The following is a 14,971-nucleotide window of genomic DNA, read 5'->3' on the forward strand; positions in this document are numbered from 1 at the left end:
AAAGACATATAAAGGCGAGCATGGCCTGCGATGCCTGCGATGCCTGCTCCATCTGTCTTCTCCCAACTCGCACAGTTGCAACCGCAGACGACGACAGCTTCTCACGAGTCTCGACAACTTCGTCCTCGGCTGCCCAGCTACCAGCATTGACAAGTGACATCCCAAGCTGTAAACACACAAAGCAGAGATGGCATGCGTCATCATGAAAAGGGTCGATGGATTGTTTTGGAGCCGGGCCGGTTGAACCCGGGCTGGAGAGCGCCATAGCGCCTGACACTGCAACCACGCCGTTTCATCACACGTCGACGGCAACCAAAGCTTTAGTAACCGGGGACCTCGCGTCGTTCTGATTGGATGCTCGGTTTGGACTGCCCCCGAAGCAAAATCTGGGGATATTTTGCCTTTCTGGCTCTGAAACCAGCTTTGTTTCGACTCACCATGACGTGGAGTTCAAACACAAGACAAGCGAGCATTAGTGTGACGGCAGTTGCAGACCTCAAGGCCGTAATCAATCACCCTCACCTTACTCCTCCAAATCTGCAAAATGACGAGCTCTGGCTGCTCGATTGGGATATCCAGCTTCTATTCGACCTGCGTAATATCGCAAAGCTGAACACTGCTTTATCGAGACCGCTGGTCCTTGCTTGCCTCGATTGTGGCTGGCTTTCATGACAACGAGAGGCACATGCAGTGGATGATCCGGTCCGGGTTTCTTCAACATCAAAGCACAAGCGACCAAGGCAGCCAATCGACATTGTCAGACTCGTTCGTCCAGAATTGGAGAGACGGGGGCGCACCTGATGCTGGCGATCCAACAGCTGACGAGTGCATCCATCGCCAGCCCGCACCCGAACGGCACGACTCCCAGGGGCAGCCAAGCGTTACAGTTACTGGGGATGAACTTGCGGGCTTCCCGGATTTTCTAGTCCCCTTCCGGGCACAGGCCCTCACCCCCGCGAGCTTGGCCTACTGCTTGCCCGGCCTGTATCCGCGAGGGCCTCGATGGCGCGGCAGCCAAGGGTCCCCCGGGTCTGACCGGAGGCAAAAAACTGGGCTGAATCTCGCCCATGCAAACCTAATCAAGTGGATTTTCTGCATCAACTCGCAGCTCAGTTTGGGATAGTCCACACACTCCAATATTCAGACTCCGGTCTCCCCATCAGTCCGCGGTTAGACGCCGGTACTTGGCATTTAAAGCTGACGGCCGTGCAATATGGCGCCGGCAGCCGGCACGTTCTATACACGAATCGTACCACAGGACCCTCGGACAGGAATGCCCTTGGTTGTGCCTGGAAGCTAAAAGAGTTTGTCATTGTTTGCGAGACAAGGCTGAAATAATTGCAAGGGAAAACGCTTGTTGTTTCAAGCAGGGCCGAGGGCCAGGGTGCGGAACATTCAAGTAGATCGGATTCTTTGCCTGCCTCTTGTCCCATCAATGTTTGTCGTTTGATCCCCATCATTCGCTTTCGATTTAAACACGGCAGCAACGGCCTTGAAAGTCGTCGACTGGCGGGGCATCATCTTCAACTTCAAACTTTGACCATAATCTCACGGGGGAGCATGTCAGCCTACGACCATGGCAGGCCTCGAAGTTACCGGTGTCGAGACGTGGACATACTTTGCCATTAGCCTTGTTGTCATCTTGGTCAGAGTCGGCTTGCGATGGAGGGCCGAGGGGTTTCGCGGCCTGGACGCCGACGACTACCTCATGGTTCTTGCCGCGGTACGGCACCCTGAACACCCAGCGCTTATAGGCAAACCCGTCTTTCTCACGAGCTGGTGTATTTACTAACAAGAATTAAGCAGCCACTTTACGGGGCCGGAACTGTAGTGGCGTTCTTTGTCAATGTGCACGCGCATGGGTTGGCCAACAACGGGTAAAAGCCACCTCTCACCAAACATGGGCCGCCAACTCGAGATGCTAAACATTGGCAACAGGCCGACGCCCGAGGAGCGCGCCGCCCTCGACCCGGATAGCCTCGAGTGGCGCCTGCGAGTCAAAGGCTCTCAGCTGCACCTGTCGGGCTGGCTCCTCTACACGGCCCTGTTGTGGACGCTCAAGCTGTGCTGGCTCTTCTTCTACAAGCGCCTCGGCGATCGCGTAAACCGCATGACGCTCAAGGTCAACCTAGGCTTTGTGCTTGTTGGTTCTACCTACGTCGCCGTCTTCGCCACCATTCTCTTTGGATGCTGGCCCATTTCCAAGCACTGGCAAATCAACCCGGATCCCGGAAGTATGCCACGTCCCTCTTCATACACAGCGTCTTCCGATCCGTGGTGGCTAACCCGAGTGTCAGATCGCTGCTACCCGGCAATAGCAGAGCTCCAGGCGTGGGTCGTCGTGTGCACCAACCTGACGACCGATTTATACATCATGACGATACCTCTTCCTGTGAGTTTCCATGTCCTTGTTATGTTCAAAGGACTGTTGGTCCTAACAAGACGAAACAGATGGTCTGGCGTGCCCGCATCTCGGCGAGAAAGAAAGCCGGCCTCGGTGCCATGTTTTGCTGCGGTCTCATCACAATCGGCTTCGGCGCCGCCCGCTGCGCCTTCATCCTGCGCAACGACTCGGGCGACACCGAGTTTGCTGCCAGGTGGTCGTCCCGCGAGTCGTTTGTCGCCGTCATCATCTCCAACGTGCCCATCCTCTTCCCGCTGATACGCCAGGAGGTGCGGCGGACCCGAGATGGGTCCAGCCGGGGCGGATCGAGCCAGTCCCGCAGCGGCGCCGGCGTGTACAAGCTCTCGGCGATGTCGTCGCACAAGCAGTCCGGTCAAGGCAAGTCCAGGAACGCCATGGGCCATGCCAACGGCTACGGGGGGCATGAGTCGGAGGAGTCGATTGTCTCGGTGCATCAACCCGGCAGAACAGACGGTACAAATGATGCCCAGCACTCGACCAAGATGATATGAATGTCGCTGTGCGGTGGGCAGCTCTCGGATACATCGAATCTTTCGACTCTTAGTTCGAGCCAGTTCTCGAGAGTCGAGATTAAAGGCTAAGGATGCTTTAATATGGGATACGTAAGATATATAATCACGTTGTATATAGCTAAGTTCATTATAATACAGATTAAGGATTGGCAGTTTGTTCTTTGCGGTGTTGCTGCGGCGAAGACTGGCCATGGTGTTGGGGTCGCTTGGGAATGAGAGCTGGGATACGCCAAAGACTCTGCGGTAATTAATACTTGGGCACTAACAGAAGGCGCCAATTCCATTTGCTTTAGCTATCCTCCCTATTGTACTGTATTGGCCGCCCATGGTCTGCTGGAATACCGAGTGGGTGATTGTATAGATAAAGTGTTGGCCAAGTGTAGTTGCGCTACTGTTACTGGAGGCGCGGCAGCTGGGGAACAAATTAACCACTGTACTATGCTGCCCACACTTTCAAACGACTATTCTTCTTCTATTCAAGTGCTGTATACACTCGCATTATTTGTTGCCCGTGTAGTTTTAAAGGCAGAGCGTACTCTGTTCTCAAACGACTGTCCAGGCTGGTTAGTAAGGTTCTGAAACAGTCCCCTGCTCTTGCGTCTGTTTCTCATGCCGCCTAAAGATATAAGTCCTAAGAGCCAAGCATAAGCTCCTCTTAAGTCAGTCTTCTTTTATGCTTTATCTGGCTTACAGTCAGTCGTGTTCCTGCTAACATGTACGACAAGCAATCCAACTTGGATGTACTTCTTGCCAGAGCAATATCGCTTAGAATAGCCAGCTTGTTGGCCAAAGTACCGTCTCCAATGTCTCTAGAGTCTGCCTAGCACTCCATAGGTTGGCTCTTTATGCCATGTTATAGGATCTTAATTTGCCTGGCTACTTCGTCCTACATGTGCCCGCGCTCCTAGGGGCCATTGACCTGCGATCCTTAAACAAGATGTACGGTTCGACCACGGCGTCTACGTGGTACATCAAAATCTCTTGACTTTTAGCTTGAGTTAATATCTCGAGAGCAAACAGGAAGGGCTAGGCTGCTTTAATATAGATACACACTACATATACTTACACTGCCTGTAGCTGGGTTATTTATAATGCAAACACTAATTTGCTCTCGAATCTCTGTTTCTTGGATCGTGTAGACCAGGGCGGCCGTTAAAGTTTTTGATTCTACAGCTAAAGAGCGACTCTGCAATCATTCCCGAAACAGGCCATGCTCAAATATCTGTGCCGTCTGGCAGCCAAGTCCGCTTTCTGCAGGTCCAGCCATATGGCTCCATACATCTGTCAAGGACGAATATATATACTTCGTACAGAGGCATATATATATATATATATATACGAATATGCTTACCCCTTAAAGCTCCGCGTCTGACACGTCAGAAACGTCCTGCTTCTGGGGGCACCTTGCTTCGTGAAAAGTGACGGTGATGTATTTGTCCTTTGAAGGAGCCGTCCTGAGATACCGATCGACAATGGTCAAGCCCTGGTCGTCACGGAGGTTGTCGACGCGCAGCTTGATGGGACACCTGCCCAGGAGACGAGTGTCGGAATCGGCACAGTCGTTGTCTCCCCAGAAGTTGATGTAGTAGCGGTAGGCGCCGCCGGCGGGATACGTGTTGCGGTTGGAGCCAAAGGGGGGCGAGTTCGCGGCGACCAGGTGGCCGTTGGGCGAGTAGCGGTTGCCGCCGACGTCGAAGAGCCAGAAGCGCGAGCGGTTGGGCAGCGTCTGGTGGTGGGTGTTTGGGGCGGTGCAGTGGCCGACGTTCTGGCAGACCTTGAAATGGGCCGTCTTGGTGCCGGTCCCGAAGCGCAGATAGTTCCACGCCGACGGCTGGTGGCCCAGGACCTGGCCGCTTGTCGTCTGGATGGAGTAGCAGTGGCCGTACCTGAGCAGCGAGGAGCTTGCTGGCTGCTCCATGTCCATCTGGGCCACCTCTGGCGCGACGTCGCCGCCGTCTGGAGCCTGGACGTCTAGCGAGGCCGAGGCATGGCGAGACCCGATGGCCAAGGCGGCCAGGACGGCCGTGAGGTTGCCCACGAGGGAAAAGGGGGACATTTGTACCTTCTGATGGGCAGTATCGCGTCTACGGTGTGGTTTGGATTATGGGAATAGAAGGCAGCTGATGATATAGAGGCCGGGCATCGATGAGAAGGCCAGGTTCGGCCGTGGCTTTTATATTCACGACCCGAGGCCGGGAGTATCCGGAAGGCCGTTGTCTGTGCCCCCTGCATGAGCATGGCCCGCGAGAGTGGCTCGAGGAGATGAGAGAATGGCCGCCCTTGGGCGCCTGCGTGGTCCGCGTTGCCTCTCTGTGTCTACATAGGGCAACGAACATCAAGACAGATGGATCCTCGCGTCACATCTGGATTCTGTCCTCCCCTCCGTCAACTTCCGTGGTGCAATAAGCTTCGAGGGACGAGTATGCCGTGTCATGTCGGCGCAACCATGTGTCTGAGACCAGCATCTGAGAAAACAGAGAAAAGTGGTCATCACCAGAGCCTGCCATGCACGTGTAGGAGCGGAGAAGGCCACGGCCTTGTTGCCGGCGTTTATAGTGTCGTGGATTGCCAGCTGGATCGCCGTCCGACTGGATGTCCGCGCGGGGGCGCTGAAGCCCAACCGCGCCGCGTTCGCGCGCCCAGGCTTTACTTCTCGGCATGGGTTGGGTGGTGCACATGCACGCTGCGCCCGCCATTGGACCTCTTTTGACTGCCAGGACGCGAGCGGAGTGGCGTCTCCTCGAGGAGTGACGATGATCACTGCGATGAAGAGGAGCTGTGGGTTGGTGCATGTACGTTTCGTGGCCGGCCTTGGGATCACCCCCGCCCAAGGACAAGACGGAATAGTATATGATCTGCTTTTGACGGCAAGGTGACAGGTCCGCGCCGTCTGCGGGAGTTGGGCTCACCAATAGCCGTTGGCCAGGTGCGAAACACGGACATGTGGCGGTCTGCGGCGGCTGAGCAAGATCTGCTCCCGAACCGTTTGGTAAGCGTCACAGTACGGAGCATGATATATCAACATGTATGGTTGTGAATTCATGGAAGAAGAAGAGCGGATGGGCTTCTATTCCTCTCGGACCCCACGAGCCCTTTCTTCTATTCTTTGTTCTGTCTGAAGGGGACCGCTTATCAAATAGGCTCTAGGTGTGATAATTGCCCCCGGCGGACGGGTTGGCTCTTCTCATTCGCTGTCGCGGGCGATGTTGCCTTTTACATTAGCCCGAGGCTGGCTGCTAGGAGCAGTAGTAGTTATACGGAAAGGGGGGAATCAAGCGTCTAGGGTAATGGCATTGATATCGGACGCCGGCGTGGCCATTTTGGTAACTACAACCAACGTACTCCGTGTATAATCAGCAGACGGACAGAAGCAGAGGTCCGTCTGTCAGACAGCACGAGCGCTAATGGCAACGATATCAACGGCAAATGTGGCCATATGAACATCTCTATATCCTCTGCAGCCTAGAACTGGGCCATCTAGGTGCCGAGTCACATCAGGTCTCTCTTCAACTCTGGTTCTTAGATCCCCTCACCACATCCCCCCCCCCCAGCAGAACCAGCCATCATTCTTCGCAGAACCACTGCCTCGCCAATCAGAAGCAACGGTCAAGTTGCCTGGCAAGAGATTCAAAGTGCCGGGAGCAGTTGGCGGGAATTCCCTAGGAATCTGTGAGGAGGGCAACGGCCAGGAATGGGGGGCGGCGCCTTTTCTCTGGGGTTTGGTTTTACCGCTCGAGAAACAGTCCGGCGGCTATCCATCTCCCCTTCAACGTGCTAAGCGAGACCGTGGGCAGGACGATATGGAGAAAAAAAAAGGGGGACCGTTGCGATGCCTCCCCCAGACCCTGAATGTCGAACAGAGACAGCGGCCGCATGCTTCATGGTGGCTGGCTATTGCACCATCTGTCTAGACATCGAAGAAGCTTTCGAAATTGCCAATCATGCTCCCTTTGGGCATGGTCTATAGACGTGGGCTGGGGTTTCAGAGCTCTAGGCCGCTTAGTTCCCGCCCCTTTGGTGTCTCTGCAGCGGGTGTCGCCCTCGTCTCTCCGATGGCTAGTTTGGCCTGTCGTTTCCTCCCTTGCCGAGTCCAGCTTGTTAGTTTGTTTCCTCGGCTCCTTGGACGAACAAGCCGGCTTCCCAAGTGCAAAGGGTTACCGAGTCTACAGCCACGCAAGTCCTCGACCGGAAACTGTTACCATATGGACAAAGAGACAAGTGGTTATTCTTGACTCTGTCAGTTTCCGAGGCATGAAGCGAGATTGGTCAGATACGGGTACTCGGCTTCTGGTGCGCAGACGAGTTTCACTCTCCCTTTCCCAGCTAGGCATGGCTAGGTATGTAGCCCACGGCGCGAAGAATGCCAAGGTTGGGACACTCGTCCAAGAGAGAACAGACAGGAACAGAGATGGCGGGAGCCGCAGCCAGACGATGGCCAGCGTCAAGACGGGGCAATAGGAGGCAAAGCAAATCGACTATATAACATGGCCCTGCTTCTTCCCATCAATCAATTCGAATCATCCTCATCCACAACTCGCTTCTCACCGCCTCTCTCTCCACTCAATCCAGTCCAGCCTGCTTCTCAGTCTCCGCATCCTCGTACCCCCAGTCAACATGAAGGTCGCTGTCCCCGTCGCCCTGGCCTTTGTGGCCTTGGCCCAGGCCGCCGACATGGCACCGCAGCAACCCGAGAGCGCCAATGCCCCGCAAGAGACCGAAGGCGGATACGGCGGGCGACCCGGCCCTGAGTATCCAGGCCCCGAGCACCACGAGCCGGAGCCGGAGCCGTACGGCCCCCACGGCCCCGGCGGTCCTCACGGCCCTCACGGTCCCCACGGCCCTCACGGTCCCCACGGCCCCGGCGGTCCTCACGGCCCTCACGGTCCTCATGGCCCCGGCGGTCCTCACGGCCCTCACGGCCCCCACGGCCCTCACGGCCCTCACGGCCCCCACGGCCCTCACGGCCCCCACGGCCCCCACGGCCCCAGTGACATCGGCTACGGGGACCACGAGCACCACGAGCACCACGAGCACCACGAGCATCGCGAGCCCGAGTGGCACCACGAGCACCGCGAGCCCGAGTGGCGCGGCCATGAGCACCGCAGGCCCGAGTGGCGCGACCACGAACACCGCAGGCCCGACTGGCGCCATGAGCACCGCGAGCACGAGTGGCGTGAGCACGAGCACCGTAGGCCCGACTGGCGCCGCGAGCACGAGAACCGCGAGCACGAGCACCGTGAGCACGAGCACCGCGAGCACGAGCACCGTGAGCACGAGCACCGCGAGCACGAACACCGCGAGCACGAGCACCGCGAGCACGAGCACCGCGAGCTCGAGTGGCGCGGCCATGATCACCGCAGGCCCGACTGGCACCACCGCGGCGGCCCCATCCCGGAGAGCGTCAAGGAGTTCGGCAAGCACCTCGCCCGCTTCGGCGGCTGCTTCCTCCAGCGCTTCTGGAACGACGCCCAGCACATCAACTGCGGCAAGTGTGCCCCCGGCGCCGGCAACAGGCGCGAGAGCAACCTCATCTCGTGCGTCTGCAGCAACCAGGAGCAGGTTGCCCACCAGATCCGCCGCAACTTCGACGTCTGCGTCGAGCCCAACGCCCCCTTTAGCAGGATTATCCAGGAAGTCGGCGCTGGTGAGCACTCCCCCCTTCCCCAATTTAACTACCAGAAGCCCGTGTCATGACGTCTGCTAATGCGGTTGGAAACAGACGTCAGCGGCCTCGGCCTCAGCGCCCTGTGCGGCGCCTACGCGGGCGACAACCACCACCACCACACCCACCGCCCCGGCCGTCCCGGTCCCCACCGCCCCGGCCCCGGCCCCATCAACCCCGGAGGCCCTATCCGCCCCATTCCGGAGCCCGTCCACCCCGGTCGCCCCGGAGGCCACCACGGCCACCCCGGAGGCCGCCCCGGTCATGGAGGCCCTGGCCACGATGGTCATGGTCACGATGGTCACGGTCACGATGGTCACGGTCACGATGGTCACGGTAATGATGGTCACGGGCACGATGGTCACGGGCACGATGGTCACGGGCACGATGGTCACGGGCACGATGGTCACGGCCACGACGGTCACGGAAATGGTGGCCACGGACACAGCGGCCCTGGTCATGACGGTCCCGGCCGCGACGGCCACGGCCACGATGGTCATGGTCACGACGGTCACGGTAATGATGGTCACGGTCATGATGGTCACGGTCATGATGGTCACGGTCACGATGGTCACGGTCACGATGGTCCCGGCAACGATGGTCCCGGCAACGATGGTCCCGGCTATGGAGGTCCCGGCCCCAATGGTCCCGGCTATGGAGGTCCCGGCCCCAAGGACCCCGAGCCCGGCCCCACCCCCGGCTATTAGATGGCGCGGCCGAAAACTCGTTGACACTTTCGCCCGACATGTGAAATGGCAAATGACAGGCATGACGACTTCAATGAGGAACGTGTTGGTGCTTTAGCTTCTCACAGACCCGAGTCCTTACGACCGGGCTCTTGAATAAACATCTTGCTTTTGAATTCTTCTACGCCCGGCCATCCTCTCTGCTCGAGCCATCTAGTAGCGACTTTGAAACGGTGAAGCCCGCCGCAAGTCATCCTCTTCCACCCGGTCACTTGCCCTAACCCGGAATATAAAGACATATATATGAGGTAGGCGGTGTATGCGGTAGACAAGTAGACGCAGTTGAGGCAAAACAATCCATCGGCCACCTCGTGACTGCTCCTCTACCATGTCCGCACTCCAGACCCCGACCTGGGGTAAGAGAAATACAGAGCACGGCTTGAACAAAACTTGGAAAATGGCCGGGGGCGTAGACTCGTGACGAACCGCCAGGTGGCGTGAATAGCAGCTACTAATCAAGGATATCGAAACTAACAAAGTTATGGATCTCTCCGCCTCTCTTCCTCATCCCTTAAACCAACGAGACAACAAGAACCTTGACAAACGAAGCCAGAAAAAGGAGACTTGCGCATGGAGCGCCGACGACTCGGCAATGGCAACTTCGAAACGCTACTCCAACAAGGCGAGGCAATGCTGGCTGTCCCTCCACCTCTCCGTCTGCACGCCACGCCGCCTCAAATCTTGACCCAGAAGACGGCTGCCCCAATCTATGGATTCGGAGTCGTCTCCCTGCTTGAGCGGCCCTCTCGCTTGCCCAGGAAGCTGCGCCGCAGGTGTGACCTCGGCGTGTCGGGCGCAGTCAACTCGGCCGCCTGGAAGTTGCTCTTGATAGTTACGGTGCCGCCGCCGACGGCCAGCTCCTTTGGCGCAGCGCTGCCCGTCTCGTCCACAAAGTAGATGTGTTCGCCCAGGTCGTCGCTGCTGCCGATGAAATGATCACCCTTGACCTCAATCTTGAACTGCGCATCCGAGCTGCACTTTGCCGTAAACGTCTCGTCGAAGTTCCACTCGGACGTCGACGACTTGTAGTGCTTCGTCTTCCCCACCGCCTTTTCTTTGGGCGCCATCTGCGAGACCACGACATAGAGGTCCGTCGAGGCCGGGTATCCAGAAGCGCCAACGACGGTAAAGGTTGCCGTTCCGGCCGACCCGCCACCCGGAGCGGCGCTGTGCATCGACGAAGCCGCGATGCTCTTGGTCCTAGTGTGGCCCATCGAGTTGTTGCGCGACATCGGCTGCTCAATCGTGGGGACGGCAGCAGCCTCACTCGTCACCCGACGGCCGACCACGACTTCGCCGCCGTTGCTCGTCACGGCGGGCGCCTCGATCCCTTCAGGCAGCGACCCGTTGATCTCATCCCCGTCCTTCTTGCCAAAGATGCCGCGCCGCAAAAACGAAGCTCCGCGGCCGACGCCGTGTCCCACGGCTCCGGCCACGGCGGCGCCGCCCTTGATGGGGGCGCCCGCGACACCCGTGACGATCCTGCCAGGCGCAGCAAAGGTGCCCGAGAAGGTAGACGAGCCTTGCACGGTCCGCGTCACGTAGTCTGGCCGGAAGAGCATCCGGATGCGTACGCTGCCCGACTTGCCATCCAGCAGATACCGGGACTCGGATGGCTTGAAGGGGTCGAGCGACTCGAGGTTGATGATGGCAGACCCCAGAAAGTCGGGCTTGTCGGCAAAGTCGTAGTCGTAGACGTTGACTATAAAGTTTGCCGCCGTCCGCGACGGCACATTGACCTCGAAGAACTCGTTCCACGCCGGTGACAGCGTCTTCTTCACCACCTTGGTCTTGTATACTTCGTGGCCGTTAAGCTCAAACTTGCAGTACGGATCGCTCTTCCCGTTCCGATCGGCTGATGGGAGGTCGGTTGCGTCCAAGACGTCGACCCGAAGCTTTCCCATGTTGTTGATGCTCTCGCTCGGGTCTAGGTGCATCTTGATTGGGATATACTTGAGGCTGACCTTGACCCAGCCATCCCTACCATCTTCGGTCCTCAGCTTGAGTGTCGTCGGGTTGTTCTGTGCGTTTCCAGGTCAGTCATGCGCCCGGCGTCTGCATTCAGCCGCCCAAGCACTTACCAGGCACTGCTTGAGCGTCTCCATGGTGTTTCCGGCCAAGTGTGCGAGCGTGTGGTCATTGTCGTCGCCCTTTTTGCGCGCCTTGAGCGTCAAGCGAGACACGTCGAGTTCGCGAATGACGCAGTCGCCAATTTCGTCAAACTTGTGGGACCTGTTCGGCGCCGTCGACGAAACGTACGATGCGTAGGCCATGTCGTCGACAAACACCTCGAGGCGGCTGTGGCTCTCTGGCATCTCCGCTTCCAGCAGGCGGAAGATGAGCATCCCGCTCTCGTACTTGAGGAGCTCCTCGGGGCTGAGCCGGACCTTCGGAGGTCCTTGGCCTCCGGCAGGTGGCGTCCCTGCGGTTGAGTGCGAGCTCCGCGGCCGCCCTTCGCTCTCCTTGTCCAGGCTGGCTTTGAACTTGCCGGCATTGAGAGATCGGTCGAGAGAAGTCCTGGGTTGCTCGCTACTCTTCTTCTCCGCGTCTGGCGCCCCGTTCGCTCCTTTATCAGTGGCTGCCACCGAGGCTCCTTCCTCCTCTTCCTCCCCCTCCTCGGGATCTGCGATGTTGAGACAAGGGTAAAACGCCGTCGTGTACGTCACGGTGCCCTTGGCGATGCCTTTGCCGTGGAGCCGCAGGCCTTCTTCCCGAAGCGCCTTCTTGTCGTGCACCAGGTACTCGCCATTTTCGGCCTGTTGGACGTAGTCGCTGGCAGAGACCTCGATCAGGCCCAGGCTCCGGTCCTTGCCCACCTTCTCGGCATCCATGACCTCAAGGGTGAGCCGGTCGCGCGCCGAGTGAATGGGTATGTAGAGGACCTCGTCCCATTCGGGGTTCAGGTCGTTCTTGAAGGTGACGGTGCGGGCCTTGTCGATTCCAGAGAGAAGGACGCGGACATACGGATCCGACTTGCCAAAGGCCTCAAAGTTGCGCAGGTCTGTCGCCCTCTTGAAGTGGAAGCGCATCACACCAATCGGCGTAACGTAGCCTCCGGTGCCAGCCACGCCTGAGATGGCGACTGGCCTCCACTGCGCCATCATCTTGACGCGGCCCATATGGGTTTCGGACAGCTGGTACCATTCCTTGCCTTGCTCCATGCAGTCAAGCATCTCATCCAGCTTGATCTGATACTTGCCCAGTACCTGGTCCCCCGTAAGTTCCCGGTCGTCCTTGATGGTGACGCCGAGCTTGGCCTTCTTGCGATCAGTGATGAGGATCTCCTTGGACCCATTGTCCCAGATGGGGTTGTTTGTGCGCTTAAGCCTCTTGGTCTGGTGAACCGCCTTGCCGTTGAGGAACATGGCGGCATACGGGTTGAGGAGGCCGACAAGGCTCTTTGTGCCATCCAGGTCCTTGGCCTGCTCCACGGTAAAGCGCAAGATGCCTTGGTTGGACGGCGGCGGGGGTTCAATCTTGCCATCGGGCAGCTTCTTGGCCTCGAGGACCGGGAAGAAGCGGAGATCGCACGAGACGACGCCGCGGGCCTTGCCGTCGGAAATGACCTCGAGGCGCTCGTTCTCGTGCACGTTGAGCTGTTCCAGATCCTCGAGATGATACGACGCCACGCCCAACTCCTTGGACTTGCGGAATCCGTTCTTGTCAAATACTTGAATGTCGAGCGTGTCGCTGAAGGATGTGACAATGAGGTAGTGCGTCTCGTTCCACCGCGGGTTGGGGTTGTCGTCGATGGTCTTTGTCCTGGCGAGCTCCTGGCGCCGACTGAAGCTGATTGACGCGTACGGATCGACGGTTCCGGCAAAGTTATCCGTGTTCTTGAGGCCCTGGGCGCCGTGGAGGGTCAGGGCAAGCACACCGACCGCCTGGTCGACAGGGGTGCCCGCAAGCATCTTGGCCACCTCGATGGGGAAGACATTGGGCGCGTACATCATGGGGGCCAGGTTGCCGTGTATCTGCTCGAGGATGAACTTTTCGAGACCTGGGATGAAGTTGATATCGAAGCCAAAGCTATCGCCGCCCAGGGGCTTGCAGACGTAGTCAATGGTTGGGCGCTCGAGGAAGCACATTTCGACGCGGTCGACGTGGGGAAAGGGTATCTGAAGCTTGATCTTGAGGCGCATGATGCCCGAGAAGGCCATGTCCTCGACAATGACGTCGAGGCCCTTGCTGATCATGGCCTTGCCGATGCGAATCTCCAAGACGACCTTTGGGTTGATCTTGTTCTTGACCTGGCGGGCCGTCATATCGGCTGTGTCGTTTGGCGTGAAGCTGAACTTCCAGTCCATCATGACGATGTCGTCCTCGGTCTTGGGATACGTCTTGACATGCTCCATGCGCGGGGGCTTGGAGCCGAGGGTAAACGTCTTGAGCTTGAGGCTGTCGAGGAAGGCCGGAGTGGCCGAGCTGAGAACCTGGTCGACCGTGTTGATGATGGTCTGGGCCAAGACGGGCTGGTAGATGGGCCAGAACTTGACCATGAAGGAATTGATCCACTCAAGCGACTCATTGTCCGTCTCGAGCTTCTTGAGGCCTAACTCGCGGGTAATGTCGTCGCGGAAGTTGCGTCGCACGCGTCGAAGGGAGGTTCGGTAGTAGGTGGCGCAGATGGCCATGATGATGGAAACCCAGCCCAGGCCGCCGCCGAGGACAGCGACGAGCCACGACGAGATGCAGGCGAAGACGACGAGGGCGGCGTTGTGATACCAGTCTGCGGCGTCGTCAGCATGGGGTTTGGCGGGTAGGCTTCAAGCCATACTCACCCCCAAAGAGATGGTCGGGGAGCTTATCCTCGACCCAGGTAGCGTGATCGAGCAAGCTCTCGCCCTCCATGGAGCTGTTGGTGGGCCAGCCCATCATGGGCGACCATCCTGTGCGTGAGTAAGGGGCCTCGTTGGCCTCGGGGTCGGTACCGTCAGCAAGGCGCTTGCCGTCGGCGTCGGTGGCTACGTCGAGCACGCCGGCTTTGCTGGGCTCGGGGAGGTCCTCGTCCGGGCCGGTGCCATCGTCCTGGTCGGTGATGATGGCGGCGCCCTTTTCACGCCTGCTCTGCTGGAGTTCTGCGGGGATGGCCTGCGCCGAGGACCCGGTTAGCAGCTGCTTCCCCGTCGACGGCGTCAAGAGGTTCAACGTACAGCTCGAGCTTGGGCGCGCTTCTGCTCGGGACTGGTATCCGGATCGAAGGAAAAGGCGGCAACGCCTGCGTTTCTCGACTGCTCGACGATTTCCCTCCGCGCATCGTCGGCAGTGACCTGGCTATCTGGGTTTTCGGCGGCCTCGATGACGCCTCGGGCCTTGAGCTCGCTCGCCTCTTGGGCAGACATGTCGCCGACAATGGCGCGAGCGTCGTCACCAGGTGCCGGGAGCGGGGAAGTCAATTGGGGAGAGCCGGGCGTGCAGAAGGCATCCAGCAGACGGCGAGCGTCGGCAGAGCCAAGGCCGGAAGGACGTAGGAATGCTCAGTCGAGGGCGGCGAGGGCAGCGAGGAGGCTCAAAGCCGTGGACTCGTTCTGGAGAGGCGGCGGCGCAACGGTCGAGGGAGTCGGGTGGTGGTGACTGCGGTGTGGGTGGCGAGGGCTGGGACGAGGGCGTTGGCGAGAAGTGCAAG

At 58.7% G+C, this 14,971-nt stretch overlaps 4 protein-coding genes across 4 annotated transcripts; 2 read left to right on the forward strand and 2 right to left on the reverse strand.

The window, feature by feature from the left end:
• Positions 1 to 1,576: 1,576 nt before the first annotated feature.
• HRG_05623 (putative short-chain dehydrogenase reductase sdr protein) lies at positions 1,577 to 2,916 on the forward strand (the record flags this gene model as incomplete). Its single annotated transcript, XM_044864094.1, has 6 exons — positions 1,577 to 1,723; positions 1,807 to 1,877; positions 1,939 to 2,234; positions 2,298 to 2,392; positions 2,452 to 2,673; positions 2,719 to 2,916. 6 exons carry the CDS (start codon positions 1,577 to 1,579, stop codon positions 2,914 to 2,916), a joined length of 1,029 nt encoding a protein of 342 aa, XP_044720626.1.
• Positions 2,917 to 4,291: 1,375 nt separating this feature from the next.
• On the reverse strand, positions 4,292 to 4,993 carry HRG_05624 (uncharacterized protein; the record flags this gene model as incomplete). Its single annotated transcript, XM_044864095.1, has 1 exon — positions 4,292 to 4,993. The coding sequence occupies one exon, from the start codon at positions 4,991 to 4,993 to the stop codon at positions 4,292 to 4,294; it is 702 nt and encodes a 233-aa protein (XP_044720627.1).
• Positions 4,994 to 7,551: 2,558 nt separating this feature from the next.
• Positions 7,552 to 9,403, forward strand: HRG_05625 (uncharacterized protein; the record flags this gene model as incomplete). Its single annotated transcript, XM_044864096.1, has 2 exons — positions 7,552 to 8,581; positions 8,664 to 9,403. 2 exons carry the CDS (start codon positions 7,552 to 7,554, stop codon positions 9,401 to 9,403), a joined length of 1,770 nt encoding a protein of 589 aa, XP_044720628.1.
• Positions 9,404 to 10,052: 649 nt separating this feature from the next.
• HRG_05626 (c2 domain-containing protein) lies at positions 10,053 to 14,687 on the reverse strand (the record flags this gene model as incomplete). Its single annotated transcript, XM_044864097.1, has 5 exons — positions 10,053 to 10,580; positions 10,632 to 11,366; positions 11,427 to 14,074; positions 14,127 to 14,436; positions 14,499 to 14,687. The coding sequence occupies 5 exons, from the start codon at positions 14,685 to 14,687 to the stop codon at positions 10,053 to 10,055; spliced, it is 4,410 nt and encodes a 1,469-aa protein (XP_044720629.1).
• Positions 14,688 to 14,971: the final 284 nt, after the last annotated feature.

Source organism: Hirsutella rhossiliensis (assembly GCF_020360975.1).
Source record: "Hirsutella rhossiliensis strain HR02 chromosome Unknown scaffold00005, whole genome shotgun sequence".
In the NCBI taxonomy this organism is placed as follows: domain Eukaryota; kingdom Fungi; phylum Ascomycota; class Sordariomycetes; order Hypocreales; family Ophiocordycipitaceae; genus Hirsutella; species Hirsutella rhossiliensis.